Raw genomic sequence first — 27,456 nt, 5'->3', positions numbered from 1 at the left:
GCTGTTGGGTGTGTGGGGCGGGAAAAAGCCCGCTGCCCGGCTGTAATGTCTCCTCCCTGCCACCCTTAGCAACCCGTGCCCCTGTCTGCACTGCTCTTTAAAAGCAACTCCTTGGACGTGTGTCCCTCCCACGACCCGGGAGACAGTTCCCAAGGGGGCGGGGCTGAGCGCGTCTGAGGGGTTAGCACTCTCATCCGGGCATTCCACAGATGCCGCTGCCGCCATATTTGTTTTGTGGTGAAAGTCGCTATTGACGCCCGCGGACGGCCGGGCGAGGGGAAGTGGCAAGATGGCGGCTCCCAGGGCGGAGGCGTGGAGGCGCTCTCGGGGGGGACCGTGGGGCGGGGCGCATCGGCACCTGACCCAAGCGCCGCTCGAGTCCTAGCTCAGCGCTCAGCGGCGCCGGTTCCTACGCCGCGAGGCACCGCAGGGCTCCTTTAAGAAGCTTGGACCCGGAGGCGAAGCCGTGAGGGCGGGGGCGGGAGAGCACTGACGTAGCCCCGCCCCGCCCCCTCGCCCGACCGCCGCCGCCATGTTTAGTTGTTACTTCTTCACACAAGATGGCGGCTCCCAGGGAGGAGGCATGAGCGCCCTGCCGTTACCGCTCCTCCTGCCGTACAGTTGCCACTTCTGGGTCTAACTCTGGATCTTTGGAGCGGCTTCTGTGGGAAGGAGTCACAAGGAGGGAAGCGAGGATCGGACGCTGCCTTGCGTTTGGTTTGCAGTGGAAGAACTGACCCAGGAGGAAGAGAATAGGGAGCAAGGGTGAGCGTGTCTCAAGATGGCGGCTCCCAGGGCGGTAGGCGCAGCCTGAGCAGCAGAGGCGGACTAAGGAGAGAGGTGTGAGACCTCACGAGCCCTACGGCGCGAATTCCAGAGCAGCCTCCAAGAATTCGAGCAGGTTCCACCGGCCTCCAGAGTGCCTCTATTCCTTAGGAGTGACGAGGCTGTTTCGGGAGCGGCGGCTGCGCTAAGCGCTAGGCGGGGAAGCGGGACGGTCTCAAGATGGCGGCTCCCACAATTGTGGTCTGAGCGCCGGCGGGGCTGGGACGATCGCGGCGCTTGTGGCTCCTTTCCACCCGCCCCGGAAGCCGGCCAGTGCTGGGGACTTGGGGGTGTGGGAACCGGGCCGGGGCTCCGCCATTTCCGGCGGGGGAGGGCTACAACTGAGGAAGGGAGGAGAGAGAGGCGGCTCAAGATGGCGGCTCCCAGGGCCTCCCGCCCGAGCTTGTAAGCGGGAGCGCCTGGACAGATAGTCAGAGCGGGGGGGCTCGGCGGCCTCCAGCTTCTCGGGCCTACGCGCCGGACAGTTTCGGGAGGCTCTTGAGGAGACGGGGTGAGCGAGAAGAAGGGGAAGAGCCAAAGGGAAGGAGGATAGTTAAGATGGCGGCCTCCATGGAGTCGTCTACCGCTGTGTGAGGAACCGCTTGTCTGTGAGAGCTGTCTTAGACGAAAAGGGGTGTGTGTGTGAGGAATTGAGGGGCTCCATTCCCGCTTGGTGACTTCTTGCCACTGCACCCTTTCCGGGAACTATGGCTTCGGCCGTGTCGCCCGCCAACTCGCCAGCGGTGCTCCTGCAGCCCCGCTGGAAGCGAGTAGTGGGCTGGTCGGGTCCGGTGCCCCGGCCCCGCCACGGCCACCGTGCCGTGGCCATCAAGGATCTCATCGTCGTGTTTGGCGGCGGCAACGAGGGGATAGTGGACGAACTGCACGTGTACAACACGGGTGAGTGCAAAGCCCGCTGGGTCTTCGGAGCTTTCCCTCCCTCGATTTCCTCCCTTCCGTCTCTCCCTCCCCGCCTCCCCTTTCCTCTGTCCCTCTTTCCATTCCTCCCTCTCCCTCTCTTCTTTTCCCTCCCCTTGGCTCTGCCGAGCTTCGCTGCTTCTCCCTGATCTTCTCCCCGTTTTTGGCTCCCCCGCCCCGTCTCTACTGTGTTTGAGGATGGCTTTTCGGTACTTGACAGAAATCCTCTAGTCCGCTGCCGAGGGGGAGGGTGTCGCCCGCGGTGATGAGCCCAGACAGACACCGTTACCCCACGGCTGGGGCGGGCGGATATGTCCCCTTGGCGCAGGCAGGGCCCCCCTCCCTCTCCGCCTCCCACCCTCCTCCTGCGCCTGCTCCGTTCTTCCTCGTCTCCAGTGCCGATGCTGGAGAAATGACGATTTCTAGATTACAGATTGGGTCTGTCTCTAGAAAAAGGGAGGGAAGCTCTCTTGAGAGGCAGAGTGTAACAGCCTCATGCAACCTGCGGGGGTTGTGTGCAGCGGTGGGGGACTGTCTCCCTGGTTGTGCCAGAGCCGCGGGGACAGATATGATAGGACGTGCTGTTCCCTCTCCCCCCCCGCCCCCCCCGCCAGGCTTTTGGCATTTATTTCTACAGTATTTCTTTTCAAATTGTCTCCTTCCCTAGTCCTGTGCCTTCCAGTTTCTCCGCAGCGGGCTGGGTAGTCGTGTACCTGGCTCCTGCGAGATCGAGGGGGTTATCCCGCCTGCTTTTCTGCCTCCTTGTTACCGGGAGGAGCCTCTCTCTCTCTCCGGGTACCGCTGATGCACCGGCGGGCCTTGTGCCCCTCTCCCTCTTGGGAGCCTTGCTCGGTCTCTAGGGCATAGGGCAGAAAGCCTGCTGCTTTCCACGACACTTTGTCACATCTTTCCCCCATTTCATACACCTGGCACAGGGTTGGCTCCTGAGTTGCCTGTTGACTAATCATAGGCCCACAGGACCCTCGCCTTGCCCTGTAGGAAGGTCTCTTCTTCTGAGAAGCCCTTAGTGAGTTCTATCCTAGGGGAGAGCCTGCAAGAAAGACTTACAAGGATGGTGGCGCGTTGGGTGCAGGAGAAAGCCCCCATGGCAGACAGTGGGCTTCAGGAAGTCCTCTCCTCAGCAGGGAGGTGCGTCCACCAGCGCTTTCCCCCTTGCCGCTGTCACAGCTCCTTTCTTGCCTTGTCCATCTTCTCCTAGGGCTCTGGAGATCGCGGGCACCTACTCCCGGCTTTGAGGTTCAGCCTGCATCGGTGTCCTGAAGACGAGCCCTTTGTGGGCTTCACGTCCTGGGCACTGTTCTTTTGACTGGCCCCCAGTCGCCTCGTAGCTCTGGCGGTGGGAAGCGGGTGGTGGCACTGGTTTGGGGGGTGGGAGGGCTGGGGCTGGGTTTGGGTTCTTGATCGGGTGGTCCTCTCCCCACTTGATAAGGCAGAGCACAGGTTTCTCTGCACCTTGTACGTTATTGCCCCTTCCACGTTGACTTTGAAAGTCTGGTAGGTTTCTGGTGACCCTTTTCGTTTTCACTGCAGTCTGTCAGCACCTGTTGCCCCCAGGGAGTGGGGCCTTTCTCGGGGCCCCCAGGGGCTGGCAGGGGTGGGTGGGGGGTGGTTGGTGGTGCTCAGTGCCAGCCCAGGCAGCTGTGGTGGCAGGGATTATCCCAGTAAGCTAAGGCCAAGGGGCAGGGATACAAGTTCTCAAGTGTGGTAGGGCTGTTTTTAGAGATGCTGTCGCCGTGAGCAGCACCTTCTCAACTCCTTGGACCGACTCTCTTCTAAGTCCTGGAGCAGGCTCCCTGGCCGAAAATGCAATTTTAGAAAGTAGGGCAGGGGCCTAATTACAGTCAGCTCCAAAGTCCACTGCCATCCGCCAGCCTTGGCTTCCTGGGGCCTCTGCATATTCATTGGTTTATTAAAATGAATTGACCACTTTGGCATTCATTCATTGCCATCCTGCAAAAATGGGTTCTGTGTTAGAGGGTAGCCAGCCTTCCAAAGGGCTGGGATCCTTAGGGTAGCAGTTTGGAAACCGTCGTAATCAATTCTTTAGGTGAGTTCTCTTAGAGAGCAGCTAGCAGACCCAACGCCCTGTTGTTCCTTCATTATTTTGACGGAGCGGGGATCTGCAGAGCACTTGGCAGCTGCGGGTTTTGCGCCTGTGGAGCCTGGCGGGCCCCTCTCCTACAGCACCCAGCAGCTGCTGTCCTGCGCACCGCTGTTTTGTTTCCTTTTGTTTTATTTTACATGAGGTCAGGGCATACTCCCCACATGCCTCTGCCTCTCACAGTTCCTTCTACAGGATCAGTCCTCAAAAAGACTTGCTCCTCTGGAGAGAAGTCTGATCTGAAAGCACCCCCACTCCCACTCCCCATTGCTAAGATAAAAAAGCTTCAGGGGATGTGTGCGCTCTTCACTGTCTCTAGCTCTGTGATCTGGGGGTGCAGGGTCCAGGGGGATGGAGTGTGTGCACTGGAAGGGTAGAGCATGAGAGAGAGAGCGAGCAAACTTCAGTCCCCACTGCGACAGCAGGACACTTGACTGGCCTTTGGGAGGGCTTAGGGTAGCTACTGTCCTTGTTCTCAGGGAATTTTACTTCGAAAAAAAATAAATAAAATTTTGCTTTTTGGCAGAGCAGATTACCCAGAGCCCTAGCCAAAGGATCCACAGTGCTGCCAGGGTGGGGGTGCTTGCCCACGTCTGTTTTTGCCTTAGTGGTTCTTTAATGTCCATAGACTTACAGCTGGAAGGAACCTTGAAGACATCTGGTGGAGCTTCCTTGTTTCTGCAGATGAGGAAATTGGGTTCTGAGAGGGGAAACGACAGGTCCAGGGTCACCTCACCAGCTGGTAGTGGAATTGGGCAGGAGTGCAGACCTTCACAGGGACTGTTCTGCTGTCTGTCTCTTACTTCGTTTAACAGGCTGCAGCCGCCACGGTAGAGACATCTCCCTTTTCCTCTGTCCCTGTATCTAGTTGGTCACTTAGTCAAGCTGGTGTCAGATCTGTTGCCCCTCCATTCTGGTTCGCCTCACTTCTTACAAGGCTCTTGTAGTCACTTCCCGATTGGCCTCGCTAGCTTCATTTGTTGGGAAATCCTGTTCACCTTCAAGGCCCAGCTCAAGTGTCACTCTTCTGAGAAGCCCTTTCTACTCCCGCTCTCCCCCACCCCAGAGCCCCTGCTCTGTGCTCCCAAGGGTCTGGCTTGGTTCAGAGCTCCTCCGGAGTGCTCCTCCCATCATGGGAGGAGGGTGCACAGCCTTCCTGTCAGATGGGAGTATGAGCACAAGAGCGGTCTCCTCTGTGCCACCCAGCACGCTGTTTGCCACACAGGAAATGCTCTACTGAAAGGAAGGCACTTCCTTGAACTGCCCCACTGCGTGGGTATCTGTCTCTAAGAGATGGTGACGCACTAGAAGCCGATGGGACAGCAACAGCAGCTATAAATGGAGTTGGCAAAGCATGAAAACTGGTGGGGGAGCTGAAAGAACAAATAGAAGCTGGAGTTTTGGTCTTGCTGAGGAGAGGGAAAGAGGGAAGGTGGAATGGTGTTTGTCCCATGAAGGGTCCTGCGGGCCGGTGGCCTCCTTTCCTCAAATGCCTCTCACACCTGAGAGCCAGCCTGGAGGCCAGTGACAAGCTAGAGCATATCCAGAATGAGGGGCCCAGGGACTGGTTACATGACGCCCCCAAATGATTGAGGGGCGGGACAAAAGAGAAGAGCTTGACTGCTCCCCTGTGCTCTTTCAGGGGATGGAGCTGGGGCTTGTGGAAGAAGTGAAGAGAGATGGAGTTCATCTTTACACCAAGAACTGCAGTCTCTGATGCACTTTTTTTTATGGGGGGTTGGTGAGGGCCCCTGCTCTGCCTGGAGTATTCTAGAATGAGATCAGCACCTCTTGGGTCGCATAGAAGGATCTGATGATCAAGAGCTCCAGGGACATCACAGTTTGCTTCTAGCCTGGCTAGCTGGGCCAGTGATCACAGTGTGATGGGAAGGCCACAGGCAGATCCCATTTGCCATTTAGATTTGTCCCAAACCCTGACTGATGGCCCTGATAGCTATGTGTGTCGGACACAGGGGTGCTCAGGTGAGTTAGGATGGCTGGTGGCTGAATGTACATGGGACCCTTAGGCAGGCACATATTGATCATTTTAAGTCAGTGACAAGATTCTTGTCTTCCTGTTTTAACTCTGTGACCTCAGGTAAGTCACTTTTCCTCCTGGCCTATATTCCTTTCTCACTTGAGAGAGGTTGACTGAGGCAATCTCAGAGGTTACTCAGCTTTTATCCTGGTAGCCTGGATGAAGTTCCTTCCAGGGATTGTTTGAGGCCGTTTCTCCCAATTTGTGCAAGGTTGATTTGCCTTGGCATTGAAAGCTCCAGCTTTTCTTGTTTTTTTGCACCAGGAATGAGAAAGAGGCAGAGAGCCGTGGTCTGGGCTCATGTGTGACTGTATGTGTGCTGGCAGTTCACATGCCGGGCCTTGGCTTTAGGAAAACAGCAGTGGAGGGTCGGTGCTCAGCATTCTGGAGTCCCAGTGACGTAGCTAAACGGCTGAGGAGACCAACAGCCTGTTCACAGTCCACCTGTAGGTTGGCCAGCAGAGAGCTAGAGAGGCACGCTTAGTGCGGGCGGGTGAACCACAAGGGTGCGGCTGCGCTCTAGATGAGGGTGGCCGCCTCTGCCATGCTGAGTTGCATGTTGAGCCTTAGGGGTGACAGTGTAGGACTCACAGAATGCAGTGGGGGGGGTGTATTTGTTCCCATGGCCGGCCCCTTTTCCTAAATGCATCCGAGTAAGGAAAACACAAACCTTTTCCTCTTCTGTACTCTCGTAGCACTTCTGGTCACCGAATGAAACATATATTTCCTATGGTATTACAGTATCACAGCATCCCTGTGTGGAAAGTCAGGCTGAGAAGCAGTGAGCAACTGGGACTGGTCTGCAGAAGCCTCCCAAGTTCCCTCCCAGCAGGAATATTCTACCCCCTGTCACCCGTAAAATTTGGGGGTGGGCCATCTTGATTCTCCCATCGTGTGAAGAGGCTTTGCCTCTTCTCTGCCTGTCTCTATGCAGCACCACCGCCTTGGAGCCAGAGCGTCAACTCCTTCCTGTAGTGTACTTGCTCAGACCAAAACTCATTTAGAAGGAGTCAGGTTTGCATCTGGCCCATAGTTTGGGGGTTTTGGAGACAGTGTAGCATATCCTGAAAGACAGCCCTTTAAGTAACATGTAATGGGAAGGACCCCTCATTTTCCAGGAAGCCCTGGCACAGCAGGTGTGAGGGGACATGGGTGTGATCCTAGCTGAAGGCTGGCCCGTGCTGTTTCCACTGTCTTGGGGAGACAAGGCAGTCCCTGGGGGTTGATTTGCCTTCTCTCTTAGTGGTCTCCCCACCCCACCCCACCCCCAGCTAGAAGCAATGGACTTTTGAGAAGCTTCTGTTACAGAAGCTCTGCTGTGGCTGCCACCTCTGGCTTGCAAGAATGTTCTGGAGTGGCGTAGGCGTGGCAGCAGTGGGGGAGAGGTGGTGTTGCTACGGAGCCTGAGGACCATCACCTAGGAGACAGAGCGTCAGGGAAGTCAGAGCAGAGATGAGCGAGGCCAGGGAAGTTGGAGCAGAGGCACAGGCTGAGGCTGAGGCACACCTAGTGACTCTCCCTAGCCAGCAAATGGGGCTGGTGCTGTCTGGCCTCCCATGCTTGTCCACGGCCACCTGCGTGGAGGGAAGGCACCGTCCTGCAGTGGTTGCTGTTTTGGCCACTCAGAGGTGCAGCCATGGGCTCTTGCTATCTTGACCCTGTGGTGCAGAGAGAGAGAAACATGGGTTCCCGGGAGGAGGAGTATGGGGCCACATAGAGGGTATTTTGGATATAGAAGTTTATTTCTGATGATCCACCAAGCAGTAGGGAAGGAAGTCAGTGGCCACATTCCCAGAAGCTGATGAATTATCTTGGTCAGTGACTTCCTGCTTGTTAAGATGACCTTGATGAGAAGCAGGGTGATCACAGGCTTTTTTGCAGTGGTCTGAAGTCGAGAGGATTGGAAGATGGCTTGGATAATGGCTGGGGCTGGGTACTGACAGGAGGAGGTCCGGGAGAGGTCCCTTAGAGATGGGGCTCTGGCTTGGTCCCTCCTTTCTCTGGCTGCATTTGAAGGCCGATGGATTTTGGGACTAAGAAGAGTGGGGACTCTAGTTCTCAGAGCTCCCGGGTGTTCTGACTTTTGCTTCCTTTTGTTCCCTAGCGACCAACCAGTGGTTCATCCCAGCTGTGAGAGGGGACATCCCTCCTGGGTGTGCAGCCTATGGCTTCGTGTGCGACGGGACTCGCCTCCTGGTGTTTGGTGGGATGGTGGAATATGGGAAATACAGCAATGACCTCTATGAGCTCCAGGTAACAGAGCAGAGAGCCCCTGGGAGCTGCCTCGTCTTTGGCCCTATGTGACCCCCTCTTAGTGTTCAATACGATAGTGTCTTGGGGGGTTGGGATGAGTGAGGAGGTGGAGGGGACTGCTCAAGAGCCTTCCAAGGCTGCTCTGAGCTTGGCCAGCCTCAGAGGAGGTTGGGCCTGAATGGCCAAGGACCTGCATGCTCCAGCAACGTGCTTATCTCACCCCAGGCCGTCTTCTCCCCACATGACAAATTGCCCCGGGCCCCCCAGTGGTGGCCTTCTCACCCCAGGATTCAGTCTCCAAGTCTTGATTTCACAGGCAAGTCGGTGGGAGTGGAAGAAACTCAAAGCAAAGACTCCCAAAAACGGGCCTCCTCCGTGTCCTCGGCTTGGGCACAGCTTCTCCCTTGTGGGCAACAAATGCTACCTGTTTGGGGGTCTGGCCAACGATAGCGAGGACCCCAAGAACAACATTCCACGGTGAGGCTTTGTCTTCTTTCCTGTAGAATCCTACCAAGGCCAATGTGCTCGCACATATATGGGGCTCGGTGGAATCCTAAAGCCAAGTTTCTTTCCTGTGCTGGGTTGTAAAATGAGAGAGTGGAGCTCATTGCCCTCTAAGGAGCTTTCTGGCTCTAAAATCTCTAACCCTGAGTAGGCCTCATGGGCAGAGGGCCGAACCAGGAGCTGAAAGCCTACTTTGCCTTGGACTGGGCCATGCTCCTGAGAACCAATTTAAAGCTGGTTGCGGTCCTTCTCAGCCTCCGCTACCTACAAGTTTCCTGAGGGGTATTTTCCAAGGCCCGTGGCCAAGGGCCTTTCTGTCTGGAGGTAGTCCCAAGCTGACGCCCCCTCTTGCTCTAGGGAGGCCCTTGTATAATGGCCAGCTTTGTGTGCATGGTGGGTGTGAATTAGAGGCTGCTGCTCGCTTTTATACACACCATCCTACTGCTCCAGTTGGACTCACCTTGGGAGCTTCTGGCAGCCCCTTCCTCAGAGGCAAGGGTGGAAGAAGAACTTGGAGTTCACATGGTCTTGGCCCCTTTAAGTTCCAGGGAGTCTGCTGTTCCCTGATACCCACTGAAGCCTGTGGCTCGGGGAGCCGAAACTGGCCATAACTGGCATTTGTTCTTCAGGTACCTAAATGACTTATATATCCTGGAATTACGGCCAGGCTCTGGAGTAGTGGCCTGGGACATCCCCATCACTTACGGGGTCCTGCCCCCACCCCGGGAGTCACATACTGCCGTGGTCTACACTGAAAGAGACAACAAGAAATCCAAGCTGGTGATCTATGGAGGAATGAGTGGCTGCAGGCTAGGCGACCTCTGGACCCTGGATATTGGTAAGAAGCTGGGTAGCAGTGCTCCAGCAGGCTTGGGGCAAAGCAAGTCTGCTGGTCACCTGACCTCATGGGCCGCCAGCATTGGATGTTGAGGTGGGGCTCACAGGAACTGGTGCGTTTCGCTTAGCTCTTTCCTCTTGTGATGATGGGCTGGGGGCAAGACCCGAGATTGTCCCTAGGTTTTAAGGTGTTATTTTTACCCTGCACTGGTGGCATTGCTTTTAAGAAAAAGCAAAGCTCAGTTGGCCAAGTTGGCCTGCTGGCTTATAGGAGAATAAAGGGAGATTAAGGCCTTTCTAGAATGGAATTCTCTCGATTTGGGTAGCATTAGTCACTGTTGGCTCATCAGTGGTCAGACTGTATGTGGAATAGTGCATCCTGGTCTGACTGTCGCAGTAAAATTGGATGTCGCTAGACCATTAGGCCTTTGGTGGCTAGTTGGGCAGGTAAGCAGGTGATGGCACAGGAGTAGTTGGCAGAAGATTGCTAACTATGGAACTTTTAGGGAGCTGTCTGTAGAGTAGATGTTGGCTATGTTGTCCTATAGATCAGAGTCAGCACTCAAAAGAAACAGTTTAGTATGAGAGAAATTTCCAGCACAGTATTTCCCAAAATATTCTGTAGACTGTTGAGGCGCTATGGGGATGCATGTATTTCATGGAGATCAGGAAGAGGAGCCAGCGCAGCTGAAGGATGAGCTCCCCACTCCTGCCCGGCACCGAGAACAGTGCTGGCTTGTAGCAGGTGCTCGGTACATGTTTGTAGAAACATTGCTAGGATGGTCAAGACAGCTTGGGAATTGCTAGAATCTGGCTATTAGAACAACAGTCAGAGGGCCTGCGGTGGACTTCTTGCACTGGGTTGGAACCTGCCTTCCTGTGCCTTCCCTGAGTCCAAGGACTGTCCTTTGCTTCTGATCCAGCATGGGTAACCCTCCGTTCTCCCTCCTCTCTCTATACAGAGACTCTGACGTGGAATAAACCCTGTCTCAGCGGGGTGGCACCTCTTCCTCGCAGTCTACACTCAGCAACTACCATAGGAAACAAGTGAGTGGCTTGTTCGCCCACTTTTCTATTTTCTAACCTATCGCCGCTCCTAGCCCCAAGGGATTCTCAGTTTTGTTCTGACAATCTCTAAGGCCCCAGGATGCCTCTTTCTGGCTAGGCTGGCATTCAGCAGCCCCATTTTTTCATTATGACCCTGGGGGACCCGGGAGAAGACAAATTCAGGGTGGAGGGAGCTGCACATAAGCCCAGCTTGAGACCCTTCCCAGGCCTGTGATGCTCTGCCTCATCAAGGGTATAGATTGTTCTAGATCCTCTATGGAAACAGCTGGGTGTCTCTGAATGCCAGGGCCCTAAAGGGAATCTAAGAATGATGGAAATTAAGGTGAGCTTTAGATGAGTGGTTTTATGTAGTAGACATGACACCATTCTTGTGAGGGCTGAGCCACCAGGTAGGAGAGGGCCGCCTCAGAAGGCTTCATGCCATCCTGGGGGCTTTCCCGGGGAGAACTACAGGACCAACCATGTTTAGAGCTTCCTGGGTAGAAGAGATAGCCTCTAGCTTGGTGCCTCCTCTACAGTCCTCTCTTACTCTTCTTTCCCCCTCCCAGAATGTACGTGTTTGGTGGCTGGGTGCCTCTTGTCATGGATGATGTCAAAGTGGCTACACACGAGAAGGAGTGGAAGTGTACCAACACACTGGCTTGTCTCAACCTAGGTATGGCTTCCTCGGGCTGGGAGTGGCTAACCCTCCGCAGCCCTGAGATCTGCGTGGGGGTGCAGGGAACAGAGCTGGGCCCGTGTCTCTGTGGAGAATCCACCAGACGTATCCAGTGGGCAGAGCGCTCTGAAGTGAAGCTCCCCCTTCTAGTTTTTTCAATGGGTTCTCCGTCCGCACAGTCTTGAGACCCTTTAAGAGTAGAAAAGCACATCCGGTGCAAAGCCTCCTCCCTCTGGCCACTTCTCAGAGCAGCCACGTGGGAGGTTTCTTATTCACCCCGCAGGACATCTTCTGCATACGCAAGTGTTAGCTATAGGTTCCTTTAAGAACAACCAGACAAAACAGTGGCAGCCTGCTACAGGCAGTGCTGCACCTGGCCTTTTTTTCACTCACTATGACCTGGAGACCATTCCACACCTGCACAGCAAGCAGCCTCATTCTTTGAACTGCTATCATGGTGCTCCGGCTTGTACAGACACTGCTCTGTGAGTATCCTCGTACCAGTTTCAACCATGTGCAAGTGCACTCGAAGGGTGAAAACCCGGTAGAGTTGCTGTCAGATGCTGCTGAACCACCCTGTACAGAGGCTGCTGTAGACGCCCCCAGTGGTGCCTGTGTTCCCGGAACCTGGCCCTTGCCACACAGTCAAACCACTCTTGGCCAAGCCCAGTAGGTGGCTGAAGCTCCCCACAGCTGGCCCCTGCCTGGCTCGCCTTGAGCCCAGCTGCAGCAGGCACGGAAATCAAACTGCCAGGCGCCGTGTGGTTTAAATTCGCGTTTCTCTTATTTTGAGTGAGGGTGTGTGTTTTTCTTAAGATCCTTCTATTACCCATCTTTCTGTGGGTGGTTGTATTATTTGATGTGCAAGGAGTTAAACCTTTGGCTGTGCGTTTCAAGTAGTTTTCCCTGGTTTGTTGTTTGTGACTTACAATTTGATTTTTTATGGTGTTCTTTGCCATACAGAGTTGATTTTTTGTTTGTTGTTTTTAGTTTAGTAGTCTCTGACAACTTCTTGGCTTTAATTTCCCCTTCCTGACAACAAAAGGACAAAGGGCAACTGGGACTGGTAGTGGGTTTCATCTGCCCTCCCTGCTGATCCCTCCCCCAGACACCATGGCCTGGGAGACCGTCCTGATGGACACACTGGAGGACAACATTCCCCGGGCTCGAGCCGGCCACTGCGCAGTTGCCATCAACACCCGCCTGTACATTTGGAGTGGGCGCGATGGCTACCGCAAGGCCTGGAACAACCAGGTGTGCTGCAAGGACCTCTGGTACCTGGAGACAGGTAAGGCGCAGTCTAGCTGAGCCCCCGCCACTGCCATCCCTGGCGCCTGCCCCTCCCCTTCTCACCAGCTGTGTTCTCTTAACAGAAAAGCCACAGCCCCCAGCCCGAGTACAGCTGGTACGAGCCAACACCAACTCCCTGGAGGTGAGCTGGGGGGCAGTGGCAGCAGCCGACAGTTACCTTCTGCAGCTCCAGAAATATGACATTCCTGCCACGGCTGCTACTGCCGCCTCCCCCACACCCAATCCAGTCCCATCCGTGCCTGCTAACCCTCCCAAGAGCCCAGCCCCAGCAGCAGCCGCACCTGCTGTGCAGCCGCTGACCCAAGTAGGCATCACGCTCCTGCCCCAGGCTGCTGCCGCGCCCCCGACCACCACCACCATCCAGGTCTTGCCAACGGTGCCAGGCAGCTCCATTTCCGTGCCCACTGCAGCCAGGACTCAAGGTGAGCCAGGGGCTGGCCCCCCGGGTAGATTCGGTACCTGGTGGGAGCTGCCATGGTGCTTTGTGAGTGCTGGGGGTGGGTGGTGAAAATGCTGGTTCCACCTGTGGAGACGAGCACTCTGAGGGCACAGAGAAGAGCCAGATGTCAGTCACAAGCAGGTCAACAGCAGAGGCTCTGGGGATGTTATGTGGAAGGTATGTGACATGCTGATAGCTAACCCCTTCTCTCATTAGGTGTTCCTGCTGTTCTCAAAGTGACCGGTCCTCAGGCTACAACAGGAACCCCGTTGGTCACCATGCGACCTGCCAGCCAGGCTGGGAAAGCCCCCGTCACTGTGACCTCCCTGCCTGCGGGTGTGCGAATGGTTGTGCCGACGCAGAGTGCTCAGGGCACGGTGAGGAGTGGTTGCCAGGCTGGGCTGGGGGGTGGGGGTAGGACTTCCTGGTGATTTAATGGAATGAAAAGAAAGCACTCTGATGGGTTTCCGACACCCACCCACCCCCCAGCTCTAGTCGCCTTTCCCACCTGCACAGTGCTGGTGGCGCAGTCTCTCTGATAGGGTTGTGGTGCGAGTTGATGGACTTTCTTGTCTTGGAGCCTGAGGGGAGAATCTAGCCAGCAGGGTCTGACCCAGGCCTGTGAGAAATGAACTATATTGGATGCTATGGTCTTGCAAAAAAAATCCAGAGCTCCTGGCAAACTCCTGCCACTGGGCTTGCTGTGCCTGGTCGGTGGTAGGAGGCCTCTGTGTTTGGGGCCAGGAGAGCAGGGTCTGGCATAGGAAGAGCTGAGAGATGCTGAGAGATGCTGGCAGGATGGAGGCTCCGTGAGCAGGGCTGAGCCCCTTGGCAAGTTCTGCTGGGGTCTGCAAAGCAGAGTAGATGATGCTCCTCGTGGGCTCATACACCTTGTGCCTGCCGCAGGTGATTGGGAGCAGCCCGCAGATGAGCGGGATGGCTGCACTGGCAGCCGCGGCCGCTGCCACCCAGAAGATTCCTCCTTCCTCGGCACCCACAGTGCTAAGTGTCCCAGCGGGCACCACCATCGTCAAGACTGTGGCTGTGACACCTGGCACTACTACCCTACCAGCCACTGTGAAGGTGGCTTCCTCGCCAGTCATGGTGAGCCTGGTTTCTGAGTCAGCAGCCTCAGGGCCAGCAGCAGCTGGTCACTGTGATAGGACAAGAGTGGTCATTCTTTCTGGGCTTTGGACCAATCCATGAGGTCATCGGTACATAACTAGTGCTTACCATGGGCTGTGGAATAAGCTGTCATCCTTAGGGGTGTGACAGCCCTAGGCTAGACCTGTGGTAGTTCAGTCTGCTCCCTCCTGTTCTTAAAGGAAAGGTAAACCAACCTGTGTTCAGCCTGGGGGGAAGAGGAGGAAGGCGAGCAGAGGCTGGAGGCGTGGGCTGCCACAGACACTCTGGGCAGTCTTTCTCGGTCCTACTCATCGCTTGTCTCTGCTTCTCCAGGTGAGCAACCCGGCCACTCGCATGCTGAAGACTGCAGCCGCCCAGGTGGGCACATCTGTCTCCTCTGCCGCCAACACATCTACCCGCCCTATCATCACGGTGCACAAGTCAGGGACTGTGACAGTGGCCCAGCAAGCCCAGGTGGTGACCACAGTGGTGGGCGGGGTCACCAAGACCATCACCCTGGTGAAGAGCCCCATCTCCGTCCCAGGAGGCAGTGCTCTGGTGAGTGACAGGTGCTACCCGGCTGCATGTGACAGCTGCCAGATTGTGGCTACTGCCAGTGGTGACTTGATGTCCTGGGCCAGATCTAGGAGAGTCTAAGCCTAGGCCATGTCCTTGTTTAGTTTCCAGATCACTCCCTCCTCCATCCTTTCCTTTTTAGATTTCCAATCTGGGCAAAGTAATGTCAGTGGTCCAGACCAAACCAGTTCAGACTTCAGCAGTCACAGGCCAGGCATCTACGGGCCCTGTGACTCAGATCATTCAGGTGAGCTCTTGGTCCCTGCCAGAGGTGGTCCCCAGATGCTGCCACACAAGCACAAGCAAGTGCTGGGCCCTGGGGAAAGCTTGCATTCCTGCCCACAGATGGTTTCATGAGCACATGTGGCTCAGAAAGTCCTGCTGCTCAGTCCCATCACCCCTGAGCACTCCCTGAGCTGCTTAGGCTGCTCGTGGAGAGTAGCCAGACCAAACTGGCCTTTCTGGCAGTGGTGCCAGTTCAGCTCACCAGTTCACGCGCCCTGCTTTCCCCTTTCAGACCAAAGGGCCCTTGCCAGCAGGGACAATCCTGAAGCTGGTGACCTCAGCAGATGGCAAGCCCACCACCATCATCACTACCACACAAGCCAGTGGGGTGGGGACCAAGCCCACCATCCTGGGCATCAGCAGTGTCTCCCCCAGCACCACCAAACCTGGCACGACCACCATCATCAAAACCATCCCCATGTCGGCCATCATCACCCAGGCGGGTGCCACGGGTAGGGGCCTCCCCCAAGGCATGGATTCCTGAGGTCCTTGCTGGCAAGTAGCTGTCAGTGGACGAAAGCAGGAAGGGGAAGTGGAGGCTGGGTTGCCACGTGTTTTTTGTTTTTGTTTTCTTTTCCTCTCCTTTCCACCCTCTCCTTGCCTTCTGTTGTTGTTTCTGACGTTTGTAGGGAGACGGCAGGGGCATGGCTATGATTTGTAACTCATTTTGATCTTGGGGCAGCAAGAACAACTGCTGGCAGAGGGGGCCTGAGGGACACAACCACCACAGAGCCGTCTTCCCTCTCCTCCATCCAGGTGTGACCAGCACTCCTGGTATCAAGTCCCCCATCACCATTATCACCACCAAGGTTATGACTTCGGGTACTGGAACGCCCGCCAAAATCATCACTGCCGTCCCCAAGATTGCCACTGGCCACGGGCAGCAAGGAGTGACGCAGGTGAGATGTGCTTGACCCTCTGCCACCCCAGCATCCAGGACAGCACCCCTTGGCAGGCCAGCCTCCTCCTCACGGGCCTGGGGGAGGCAGTGGCCTGCAGCCAGCCCGGGAATGACCTGGGTGGCGCTTTCCTCTGGTGTTCCAGGTGGTGCTAAAGGGGGCCCCTGGACAGCCAGGCACCATCCTCCGCACTGTGCCCACGGGGGGCATTCGCCTGGTCACCCCTGTCACCGTCTCTGCCGTCAAGCCAGCCGTCACCACATTGGTTGTGAAGGGCACCACAGGTGTGTAGCCCGCAGGCCAGGGCCTCAGCAGCCACTGGGTTCCAGTCCCCATAGTCTTCTTGTGGCCACTTCACAATCGTGCGGCTGGGGGAGGACGGCAGGTGCTCTCTCTCGAGCCTTGGTTCTTGCTGGCTGTGCTCCAGAGTCCCCAGTACCCTAGCCCCATCCGCAGAGAGCAGCTGCTAGAAAGGAGGTAGCAGCAGGCCTCATTCCACCTCGACTTTCCTTCCTTTAGGTGTCACAACCCTAGGCACGGTGACAGGCACCGTGTCCACCAGCCTTGCTGGAGCTGGGGGCCACAGCACCAGTGCCTCACTGGCCACACCCATCACCACCTTGGGCACTATCGCCACCCTCTCGAGCCAGGTGATCAACCCCACTGCCATCACCGTGTCAGCTGCACAGACCACGCTGACGGCGGCTGGCGGGCTCACCACCCCCACCATCACCATGCAGGTAGGGCCGTGTGTGGCAGCGACCCCCACACACCAGGGTACCTGAGGGTTCCGCTCTCTGCTTCTGTGCGCAGCTGGGGTGGGTTTCGCTGTCTCGGAGCCTGTCTCGGTGAGGTGCCATGTTGGCAGCTGTACTCAGTTTGCGAATACTAGGTTCTTTGTCTTATCACATTGTAGAGGTTGCTGCAGTTCGTCTTCGTATGCGTATAGCGTTTTTCTTCTCTTCGTACTTTTCAAGCTGAATTCTTGGAAGTGGTGAAGTGTCTGTGCCTGGCCTTTGTATGGCACGAGGGGTCCATTCCCTGACAGGCTCCTGTCCTCCCCTTGCCTCTTTCCTGGGCTCTGCGTGAGTCAGTGTCTTGTGATCAGAGGGCAAGTGGATCTTGGGTTTGCCAGGGTTGTTCAGGAGCAGAGTCGGTGGTCCCAGCTGATGTGGGTGACAGTGCAGGATGGTAGGGGTAACAGAAATGGCCAGTTGTGACATTAACTATTCTGGTCTCATGTCTCTCCCAGCCTGTCTCCCAGCCTACCCAGGTGACTCTGATCACAGCACCCAGCGGGGTTGAGGCCCAGCCCGTGCATGACCTCCCCGTGTCCATCCTGGCCTCACCTACTACAGAACAACCCACAGCCACAGTCACCATCGCTGACTCGGGCCAGGGTGATGTTCAGCCTGGCACCGTGACACTGGTGTGCTCCAACCCACCCTGCGAGACCCATGAGACAGGCACCACCAACACAGCCACCACCACCGTCGTGGCTAACCTTGGGGGACACCCCCAGCCCACCCAAGTGCAGTTCGTATGTGACAGGCAGGAGGCAGCTGCTTCTCTTGTGACCTCGACTGTGGGGCAGCAGAATGGTAGTGTAGTCCGCGTCTGCTCAAACCCACCCTGCGAGACCCATGAGACAGGCACCACCAACACTGCCACCACTGCCACCTCCAACATGGCTGGGCAGCATGGCTGCTCCAACCCGCCCTGTGAAACACATGAGACGGGCACCACCAGCACTGCCACCACGGCTATGTCGAGCATCGGCGCTGGCCAGCCACGAGACGCACGTCATGCCTGTGTGGCCGGCACCCCCAGTGTGGTCCGGATCAGTGTGGCTGCTGGGACATCAGAGGGAGCCCAGGGTTCTATCAAGTCCCAGTGCCAAACCCGCCAGACCAGCGTGACCAGCACCACCATGACTGTGACGGCCACTGGCGCCCCGTGTTTGGCTGGCCCGCCTCTTGGGCCAGGCGTGGTGTTGGAGGCTGGGGGCCACAGCACTGCTTTTGTGCACTTGGCCCCTCTGAGTGGCAGAGTCGGGCTGAGTGGCCCTGGCAGCAAGGATGTGCCCATGGGGCGCCGGTTGGAGACGCAGCACACCCACACGACCAACACTCCCACCATGGCCCGCTCCAGCATGGGGGCTGGGGAGGCCAGTGTGGCACGGGGGGCCCCCATGCCTGCCTACGAGAGCCTTCAGACCGGCTCATCTAGCACCACCGTGACTCTGACAGCCCTGGAGGCGCTGCTGTGCCCCTCGGCCACCATGACCCAAGTCTGCTCCAACCCACCGTGTGAGACCCACGAGACGGGAACCACCCACACTGCCACTACCTCGAACGCAGGCAGTGCCCAGCGGGTGTGCTCCAACCCACCCTGTGAGACACACGAGACGGGAACCACCCACACGGCCACCACCGCCACTTCCAGCGGGGGCACAGGACAGGCTGAAGGTGGGCAGCAGCCCCCCACCAGCCGTGCCTGTGAGACACACCAGACCACTTCGACTGGCACCACCATGTCGGTCAGTGTGGGCACCCTGCTCCCCGACGCTGCCACCTCCCACAGGACCCTGGAGTGTGGCGTGGAGGTGGCACCAACCGCTGCCACCCCCCAGGCCAGTGCTGCCTTGCTGGCTCCTTTCCGAACACAGAGGGTGTGCTCCAACCCCCCCTGCGAGACCCACGAGACAGGCACCACACACACGGCCACCACCGTCACCTCCAACATGAGTTCAAACCAAGGTGAGTGATGGCAGCAGCCTGGCATCCGTGCTCTCCTAGACCCCAGGCTCAGCGGAGGAGAGGAGCAGTGGCAGAAAGATGCGTTCAGAGCCCAACAGTTACGTACCCCGTTTACCGGTGGGATGGGGCGGGGCAGGGACGTCCTGGCTGTGTCACACACACACGGGGCTCTCCAGGAGAGTCTGTCCCACACTTGGCCTCCCCTTGAGGATAGTCTATGGTGGGAAAGCCGTGTTGGAGGCCTCGGGCTCCTGTTGACCAGTTTCCTGCCTGTCACCCTCACAGACCCCCCAACAGCTGCCAGCGACCAGGCAGAGGTGGAGAGCACACAAAGTGACAGCGTGAACATCCCCAGCTCCAGTGCCATCACAACAACCGTGTCATCCACGCTGACGCGGGCTGTGACCACTGTGACACAGTCCACACCGGTCCCAGGCCCCTCAGTGCCGGTAAGAGCCCTGAGGGTCCCTTTTGCCTCCTTCCTGCCCACTGCGCCTTTGGCCCATGCTGTTCCAGCGATGGACACCAGATGTCGCTCTTGTACCAGACACCGAGCAGCTCCTCATCCCTTTTCCAGACCATAAAAGGGCAGCCCAGTGCCTGCCCAGGCAGGAGGCTGCAGCACCTCGCTGGGGGCTTTAATTCCTTTGCTTGTTTCCCACTGCCTGTCGTTTCGCTGTCGTTAAGCTGTAGCCTCTAAAAGTGAGGCAGCTGGGGTCTGAGTGCCTTTGTCTTGATGGGGGTGGGGTAGGGGTGGGGTCTCGCCTTGTGCTGCACCGCCTGTGCTCATGCTGCTCAGTGAGCCGCCGTCCCCTTCCCCTTTTAGCATGGGGTCTATCTACATGGCCCATCAACAATGAAAACTCAGGCCTGGGGGAAAGGTGAGGGCTGCCTTGCTTCTCAGCCCTGTTGCTGCCTGGTTCTGGCCTTGCTGTCCTCCCCTCTGACAGGGGCTTCTCTCCATTTCTAGAAGATCTCATCAATGACTGAGACTACCCCAGGGGCTCTGACTACCGAAGTCCCCATCCCGGCCACGATAACAGTGACCATAGCCAACACAGAAACTTCTGACATGCCCTTCTCTGCTGTTGACATCCTGCAGCCCCCAGAGGAGCTCCAGGTCTCACCAGGGCCTCGCCAGCAGCTGCCACCACGGCAACTCCTGCAGTCTGCCTCCACACCCCTGATGGGGGAGTCCACCGAGGTCCTGTCAGCCTCCCAGAACCCTGAGCTCCAGGCCGCCGTGGATCTGAGCAGCACAGGGGACCCATCTTCAGGCCAGGAGCCTGCCAGCTCAGCAGTAGTGGCCACTGTGGTGGTCCAGCCACCCCCACCCACACAGTCCGAAGTAGACCAGTTATCACTTCCCCAGGAGCTGATGGCAGAGGCCCAGGCGGGCACCACCACCCTCATGGTAACAGGGCTCACCCCTGAGGAGCTGGCGGTGACAGCTGCTGCTGAAGCGGCCGCCCAGGCTGCAGCCACAGAGGAAGCCCAGGCCCTGGCCATCCAGGCGGTACTCCAGGCCGCGCAGCAGGCCGTGATGGGTAGGTTCCAACAGGGAGCCCGAAGGAGAAGACAGTCCCCTCGGAAAGAATGACAGCCCCAGACGGAGGGCTAAGGTGACAGGCAACAGGGACAGCCTGAGAAGAGGAGGTCCACTTCCTATGAGGGTGGCACAAGTCAGACGTGACAGGAGTGGATGGGTACTGTGGGTCCTGGGCAGTCTGGGTGATAGGGCCATGTTGGACAGGTGGGCTGGGGATAGTGCCCAGGAAGGAGGCGGGGCCGCTTGGCCAGGACTTAACCTGTAGTGAGGTGTGGGTGGGACACAGGTGGTCAGCGAAACAAAGTGTACAAGACAGGCCCTGTGAACCTCCTGCCTGGGCCCCTGTTTCCATTGGACAGACATGCTGGCGTTCCTTTTGAGTCGTCTTTTTCTCGACCCTGGAGCAGGTACTGGGGAGCCCATGGACACGTCTGAGGCGGCGGCAGCTGTGACGCAGGCGGAGCTGGGGCACCTGTCAGCTGAGGGCCAGGAGGGACAGGCCACCACCATCCCCATCGTGCTGACACAGCAGGAGCTGGCCGCCCTGGTGCAGCAGCAGCAGCAGCTACAGGAGGCCCAGGCCCAGGCCCAGCAGCAGCACCACCACCTCCCCACCGAGGCCCTGGCCCCGGCTGACAGCCTCAACGACCCAGCCATCGAGAGCAATTGCCTCAACGAGCTGGCTGGTGCTGTCCCCAGTACCGTGGCCCTGCTACCCTCGACAGCCACTGAGAGTAAGCAGGACCCTTCCTTGGCCTTGACTTCTGCTCCCAGAGAACTCAGTTGACTGGGGAGAGGAGGCATCTGGGCTGAGGGTGAATTGGTGCTATGGTGGCTGGGAGGTGGGCTGGGGGGAGGCCAAGGCCCTTGCACAGAAACTGGATCTCTGAGCCTGTCTCTTGGACACCTTCTGTCTTCCCAGGCCTGACTCCATCCAACACATTCGTGGCCCCCCAGCCAGTTGTGGCAGCCAGCTCAGCGAAGCTGCAGGCCGCAGCTACCCTGACTGAAGTGGCCAATGGCATCGAGTCCCTGGGCGTGGTGAGCTGGGTGTGGTAGGGCCTTGGGCAGGGAGGGGGTGTGCTGCTTCAGACTGAGGGTCTCATCTTGTCTCCCCATTACTGTCTTCCAGAAGCCAGACCTGCCACCCCCACCCAGCAAAGCACCTGTGAAGAAGGAGAACCAGTGGTTTGATGTGGGGGTCATTAAGGGTACCAGTATAATGGTGACACACTATTTCATGCCACCAGATGATGCTGTCCCATCGGACGTAAGTGTCCCGAGGAGCTGACACCCTGGGGTGGGTGGATCCTGGCCTTGAGGCAGATACCAGCAGAGGTGGGCTCAGCCCTGCTGCCCTGAGCAGGGGCTCACAAGAAGCTTTTCTATCTTTGGGCCAACTTGAGTGACAAGGAAACCTGAGGACAGCCAGGCGGAGACCCTACCCCTGACAGTAGAAAAGAAGCCAGAGCTTTTGGTCCTTCCCTGACAAAGCCATGTCCCTCCTTACTATGAAGGGGCAGCCATCGCTGACCTCTTTTCCCTCTGCCCCTGTTGTCACCACAGGTGAGAACTGCTTGGCTAGACCCAGAGCTACCTTCTTTGGTTATGGTGTTTTTTAAAAGTTAATTAATTAATTAATTGATTGATTGATTTTCGGCTGGCCAGTACAGGGATTGGAACCGTTGACTTTGGTGTTATAACACCGCGCTCTAACCAGCTGAGCCAGCCGGCCAGTCCCAGAGCTGCTTTCTTGACGGTAGAGTTCATGTCCCTTTATTCTGTCTTTTTCCATTCTTCTGTTGTCCTCTTCCTGCAGGATGACTCAGGCACTGTCCCCGACTATAACCAGCTGAAGAAGCAGGAGCTGCAGCCGGGCACGGCCTATAAGTTTCGTGTGGCCGGGATCAATGCCTGTGGCCGGGGGCCTTTCAGCGAGATCTCCGCCTTTAAGACGTGTCTGCCTGGTTTCCCAGGGGCCCCTTGTGCCATTAAAATCAGCAAAGTGAGCCTTGCTGTGGGTGGTCTTCTGTCCCCAGTTGGTCCCCTGCCTGCCTGGAGCAGAGCAGACTTCAGCTCAGTGCACACACACGGAGCTCCATAGCAAGGCCAGACGGGTCACTCAGGAGGGTCCCTGGGATGTGGGTGAAGTCAGCCAGGCCTGCCTTTCGTGAACACAGGCTGCTGCCTCGGGGTTAGTGTCAGGAGCCCTGGCTTCTGGTCCTGGCTCTGTCACCAATTGCCAGTGTGACGAGGGTGAGTTCCCTTCCTTTCCCTGTCTGGCCTGTTCCCTTCTCTAACCTGGTAGCTAATGTTCAGTGAGCATCCAGTAAGTGCCAGGTCCTGTGCTGTTCAGTGTGTTCTTTTATCTCATCCTGAAAACATTCCAAGGAGGTCTGGGTCCTGTTGTTAAGCTCCATTTTCCAGATGCAGAAACAGGCACCAAGGGGCTAAGTAACAAGTCACACAGCCGGTGGCAGAGTGGGAACATATATCGGAAGGCTATGTTTTGAATCCTAGTTCATTTTATTTTTTCCGCTTGATGGCAGATCTCTTTGAAACTCTTTGAACTCTGGTCTGGAGTATCTCTATTGTGTTAGGGGAAATATGGCTTGAGTGAAGTATGAACATTCAGTTCTGGAAGCTTCTAGCCCCTTTTGGGGCCAGGCAGGGTGGGCTAAGGCCACAGCAGCTGAAGAAGGCAAGGCTTGATCTTCTGCCCCTTGGTTCTAGAGTCCAGATGGTGCTCACCTCACCTGGGAGCCGCCCTCTGTGACCTCCGGCAAGATCGTTGAGTACTCGGTATACTTGGCCATCCAGAGCTCGCAGGCCGGCGGCGAGCCCAAGAGCTCAACCCCGGCCCAGCTGGCCTTCATGCGGGTGTACTGTGGGCCCAGCCCCTCCTGCCTGGTGCAGTCCTCCAGCCTCTCCAATGCCCACATTGACTACACCACCAAGCCCGCCATCATCTTCCGCATTGCCGCCCGCAATGAGAAGGGCTATGGCCCCGCTACGCAAGTGAGGTGGTTGCAAGGTGAGTATCCTTCACGGGCTGCTTGGACAGCTTCTGGGGAAGGCACGGGAGCCAGGCACAGCAGAAGACTTTGCACATCCTCCACACACACCCTGGCTGTGCGGGGGCAGGCATCAAGCAGAGGTGTGACACCATAGGGTGTTGTGGGGGTGTCTCACCTAGTCTGGGGGTGCAGGGAAGCAAAGGTTTCCAGGCCTGAGAGTGGTATGTTCTAAGACCCTGAAGCAGGAGGCACAGGATGAGGCCAGAGCCCCATGGGGGACAGAGCAGCCACGGGAGGGCCGCCCCTCTGGTCAGGTAGTGCTCCAGCTCCCCTGGGGCTGACCAGGCTGGGGATCAGCGTCAGGGAGGGTGGTGAGATGTGGGAGCTGAGCCACGAGGGTTTCTAACCTGGGCCCAAGGACAGGGGAGTAGTGCCCTGTTCTGGGCCCGTGGGGAGGGGGGGGGTTTGCATAGGTGGCCTGGACTCTGTGGAGCGTACCCACAGGTGGTCCTGCTGTGCTTGCAGGGCATGCTGAGGGGTGGGGGCTCCCTGCTCTCGTTCTCCATGTGCTGCTCACTCATCCCTCGTTTCTTTCAGAAACTAGTAAAGACAGCTCTGGCAACAAGCCGGCCAGCAAGCGGCCCTTGTCTTCTCCGGAAATGTAAGCAGGAAGCCCCTTCCAGGAACCTTCTGAGGCTTGGGGGTGGAAGCAGTAGGGCTTAGCCTCTCATCAAACAACTTGGGTGACCTTAACCGTGATAAGTCCTGTGTTGGTGGGACCTGCAGTACTGTCAGGGCCCATGTTGACTTTCTCTTTCCCTTTTTTGTCTTCCAAGAAAATCTGCTCCAAAGAAGTCTAAGGCAGATGGTCAGTGAAAGGAAGCTGACCAGCCCCTGGATTCTTCTCCAGATCCCCCTTCTGCTTCAGGAACCACCTGCCAGGGCCCACCCCTCCAACCCCACCCAGCGTTCGCACTTCACCATCATGAGCCACTGGCCACCATCCATCCCCTCTCCCCTTTCTCTCTGTTTTTAAAATCTAAAGAAAGCACATTTGACCATGCTGTTGGGAGGAAGCAGAGGTGGATTGGAAAGAGCAGAGAGCAAGTGAGAGAGCAGCTCTCCTTCCTGCAGCGCCTGTGCCTAGGGCCGAGCGACTAGAGGACTTAGAGACCTTTACGGGAAAGAGAAAATGAAATTTCAGAGGAGGACGGCAGAAAGCACCCACACTTCAAAGCCTGCATATGTTTTGTGGTTCATCACCCTTGGCCTGAGGGGCCAGCCAAGGGCTGGGTGGGGGCAGGCATAGGAGCCGAAGAAAGGCACCCGTGGACCCCGTGCAAGAGGCTACCCCAGGCGCCCTATCCAGGGTGTCTGTCTGCTTCTGTTCTGTTGCCCTTGTGTTTGCAGCCGCCTGGCACTGCTTCCTCAGGCCCGCCCAGCCTGCGTCTGCAGGAAGCTTGACCTATTTTCTCAGAGGCCTTCGTGCTCCCGCCTCTTCTGCCCTCCCCTCCTCTTTCCCGTTTAAAAAAAAGAAAAGAAATGGAAAAGGAAAAGGAGGGGAAAGAAGGAACCCCGTGGCGACCCGAGCAGTGTCCGAGATCTCCCGACGGGTGCGGCATAGCCCACCCCACCACCAGGCTGCCTGCCCTGCCCAAGGCGGGGGCCGCCTCACCCACTGCTGCATTTGTTGTATTTTTTAAGTTGAAATCGATGAAGTTACCATTTTTATTGTAATTTTAACCTTAGCGTGTGGGGTTTTGTCCCTTTTTTGTAGTGAGCTGTGTACAGAATGTGTATCTTTTTTTTCTTTTCTTCTTTTCTCCTTGGCTAATCCTTGTCAGGGATCTTTCTGGAGGAAAAGCTGGGGGCAGCCGGGGCAGGAGAGATGTGGAATTTCCCATGTGGGGCCTGGTGTTTGCTGCCCAACCCAATTTCCTATTGCTGGCCCCTGCCCTCTGTCCCTTTGCCTGTCCCCAGGCCTCTGGGACAAAAAGAAGGTGAGCTGTCAAAACTCACTCCCCCTGGGTGACACTCCATGCCTATAGGCTTGAGCTCGAGGGAGCTGAAGCTAGAACCTCCTTGCCCTGGGCTCACAGCTTTCTCCACCCCTGGCCAGAATTGAGGCCAAGAAGCTCTCTCCCTCAGTGTCACTGGCTCGGAGACCCTGATACTCTTTAACTGTTGTTTCCTGCAGCTCCCCCACCCCCAGTTGTAGTAGGGGGACTAGGCCTCCATAGAGGCAGCCCAGAGAGGGCAATTATGTGCTGTCACCCACGAGGGGCGCTGCGGCAATGGAGCAGATTAACAGCACCAGCCATTGGCTCTTAATTTTCAGCACTGTCCCCCAGGCCAGGCCAGTCCTCCTCCTAAGGGTTAGACTGGGGAGTTGGGGGCTCTGCTTGGAGTTTTCTGCTTCACACCTGAGCTTTAGGCAAGGAGCAAGACTTGCAAGCAGGTTACAGGTGGGTTTAAAATAAGCAGCCAATTTTCAGCCCTCCATCTCTGCCTGGAGACATGGCGGGGGGTGGGGGTGGCTCCCCACCTCTGGTCTGTGCCCTGCAGGCCCCTTGGTTTGTTGTATTATAATGTATTTCGCTGTGGAAAATGTCACGTTTAGTCATCTCAGCCCACTCGCCTGGTCCCATTGTTTTACCCTCTCCCTTCTCCCAAGCGCCCTTTGATTTCTCTTGTTTCTGAGAACAGCACACCCATTCATCTATTGTAGAGTAACCCCTGTGACTCAATATTACCATAGTGCGATGTCGTTTTGTGCTATTTTGAACAATTAAAAGACTTTTTTTGAAATAACCATCTGGTGTCTCTCACTGTGTCTGGGACCTGCCCAAGGCTCCCTAGAATCCCTAGGACTCTGCTTCCCCAGTGCAGAGGGCTCCAGGGCTAGGCCCCTGCTGTGGCCTTTGGACTGAGCCTAACTCTCTGGCAACTGCCTTGCAGGGCAAGGGCCGAGGGGCCCCTTGGGCAGCAGTGGCTGCTGACTCCGCATCTGGAGGCTGGATCACCTTCACTCCCCATCCCCGCTCCCGTTAGAGGGCAGGGGACTGAGGCAAAGGCCTGGCAGGTCACTGGTGGCCTCTCCGGATGGGTTGTGGGGAGGGGGCTGAGCCACAGCTTCCACGTGCTTTCCGCCGTGAGCTCAGGGCCCCCAGAAAGTCCAGTCACTCTGGTACCAGAAGATCCCCTAGGTATCAAAAGCCTCCATCTCTGCCTGTGACGTGGGGGTGGGGGGGATATGCCTGCTGATGGACCACAGGAAGTTCCAGGCCCACTGGACTTCGGGAACCCTCTGCAGGGTGAGCCTTACCCTGATTCCCACGCTGCTGGGCTCTGTGGTGTCTCATACTATGTGTGGTCCGCTGTGCCCCGCACCTAGCTTGTTGGTCTTGGCACCAGAGTCCATGGCTCTGTCTTCCCCACTGCACCAGTTCTGACCTGCCTTTGAGCCCAGAGTATGGTCCTCAGGGAGTCAGGACAGCGGCCTCACAGGAGGCAAGGCCCAGGGAGAGGTGAGGGGAACTGTCCCTCAGAGCAGAGCAGTAGGAGCAATGCAGGGGGTGGGGAGGACATGGGCCAGCTGGAGTGAAGGATCCATGTGGAGCTGGTCCCAGAAGGGGAGGGGCCTGTGCAGATTTGCCAGAAGTGTGACAGATGGTTTTGTGGACCAAGGGTTCTTCCCACCCTACTCCTGTAGCCAGCACCTGCAGGGCCACCAACCCTCCACCTTCCCTATGTTATCCTGCCTCATGGCGGCCTGCATCGCACTCCTGAAGGCAAGGGCACTGGTCAAAGTACTGAGTTGAGTCCGAGCACACCCCTCCTCAGCATCCTGGGGAGAGACCTGGGCAGGAAGATGTGGCATGACACCTGTGCCCACCCTGCTCCCTGGCTGCTGGAGAAAGCTCTTCCCGTTCTCTTCCTCTGCATTGACCAAGGCACCATCCACTGGACCCAAGGCCAAGGGGCCTACCCATAGGAACCTGGAACCCTCCACATACCAAGACTTGTCCTTGGCTAGGTGTAAGGGGCATGTACAGGCAAGGGAGGCAGGGGAGAGGTTTGACATGAACAGATGCACCATAAATAATGACAGGGAACTGTGAACAGAACAGGTGGACACAAGTCCAGCTGGCCACAAAGCCAAGATCCCCTAAGCATGAGCTAAGGTTGAAAGTGGATGTGAACACAGAGCAACGGGAGTGGACACCTACCTGCCAGCCAGGGAGGTTAGTCCTACTCCCAAGCATCACAAAGG

General features: G+C 57.1%; 1 protein-coding gene across 7 annotated transcripts; it reads left to right on the top strand.

The window, feature by feature from the left end:
• Window positions 1–365: 365 nt before the first annotated feature.
• On the top strand, window positions 366–25,995 carry HCFC1 (host cell factor C1). 7 transcript variants are annotated; one of them, XM_063082978.1, is made up of 27 exons: window positions 367–1,725; window positions 8,008–8,156; window positions 8,473–8,633; window positions 9,290–9,498; window positions 10,460–10,544; window positions 11,114–11,220; window positions 12,332–12,511; window positions 12,597–12,655; window positions 12,863–12,956; window positions 13,190–13,350; window positions 13,880–14,077; window positions 14,432–14,656; window positions 14,817–14,921; window positions 15,192–15,411; window positions 15,716–15,858; window positions 16,004–16,142; window positions 16,378–16,598; window positions 17,111–18,617; window positions 18,903–19,066; window positions 19,588–20,164; window positions 20,571–20,900; window positions 21,089–21,207; window positions 21,299–21,436; window positions 21,986–22,171; window positions 22,900–23,200; window positions 23,781–23,844; window positions 24,020–25,995. In XM_063082978.1, the coding sequence occupies exons 1-27, from the start codon at window positions 1,533–1,535 to the stop codon at window positions 24,057–24,059; spliced, it is 6,075 nt and encodes a 2,024-aa protein (XP_062939048.1). In that variant the 5' UTR covers window positions 367–1,532; the 3' UTR covers window positions 24,060–25,995. The 7 variants fall into 7 exon arrangements, with proteins under 7 accessions (XP_062939044.1, XP_062939043.1, XP_062939042.1 ...); XM_063082974.1 differs by having other exon boundaries at window positions 366–1,725; window positions 12,597–12,956; window positions 19,591–20,164; XM_063082973.1 differs by having other exon boundaries at window positions 366–1,725; window positions 12,597–12,956; window positions 20,574–20,900.
• The last annotated feature ends 1,461 nt before the right edge of the window (window positions 25,996–27,456 follow it).

The sequence above is a fragment of the Cynocephalus volans genome, chromosome X, assembly GCF_027409185.1.
Source record: "Cynocephalus volans isolate mCynVol1 chromosome X, mCynVol1.pri, whole genome shotgun sequence".
NCBI classification, from domain to species: Eukaryota; Metazoa; Chordata; class Mammalia; order Dermoptera; family Cynocephalidae; genus Cynocephalus; species Cynocephalus volans.
Note: the sequence above shows the minus strand (reverse complement) of the source record. Positions and strands in the feature narration are given on the sequence as shown.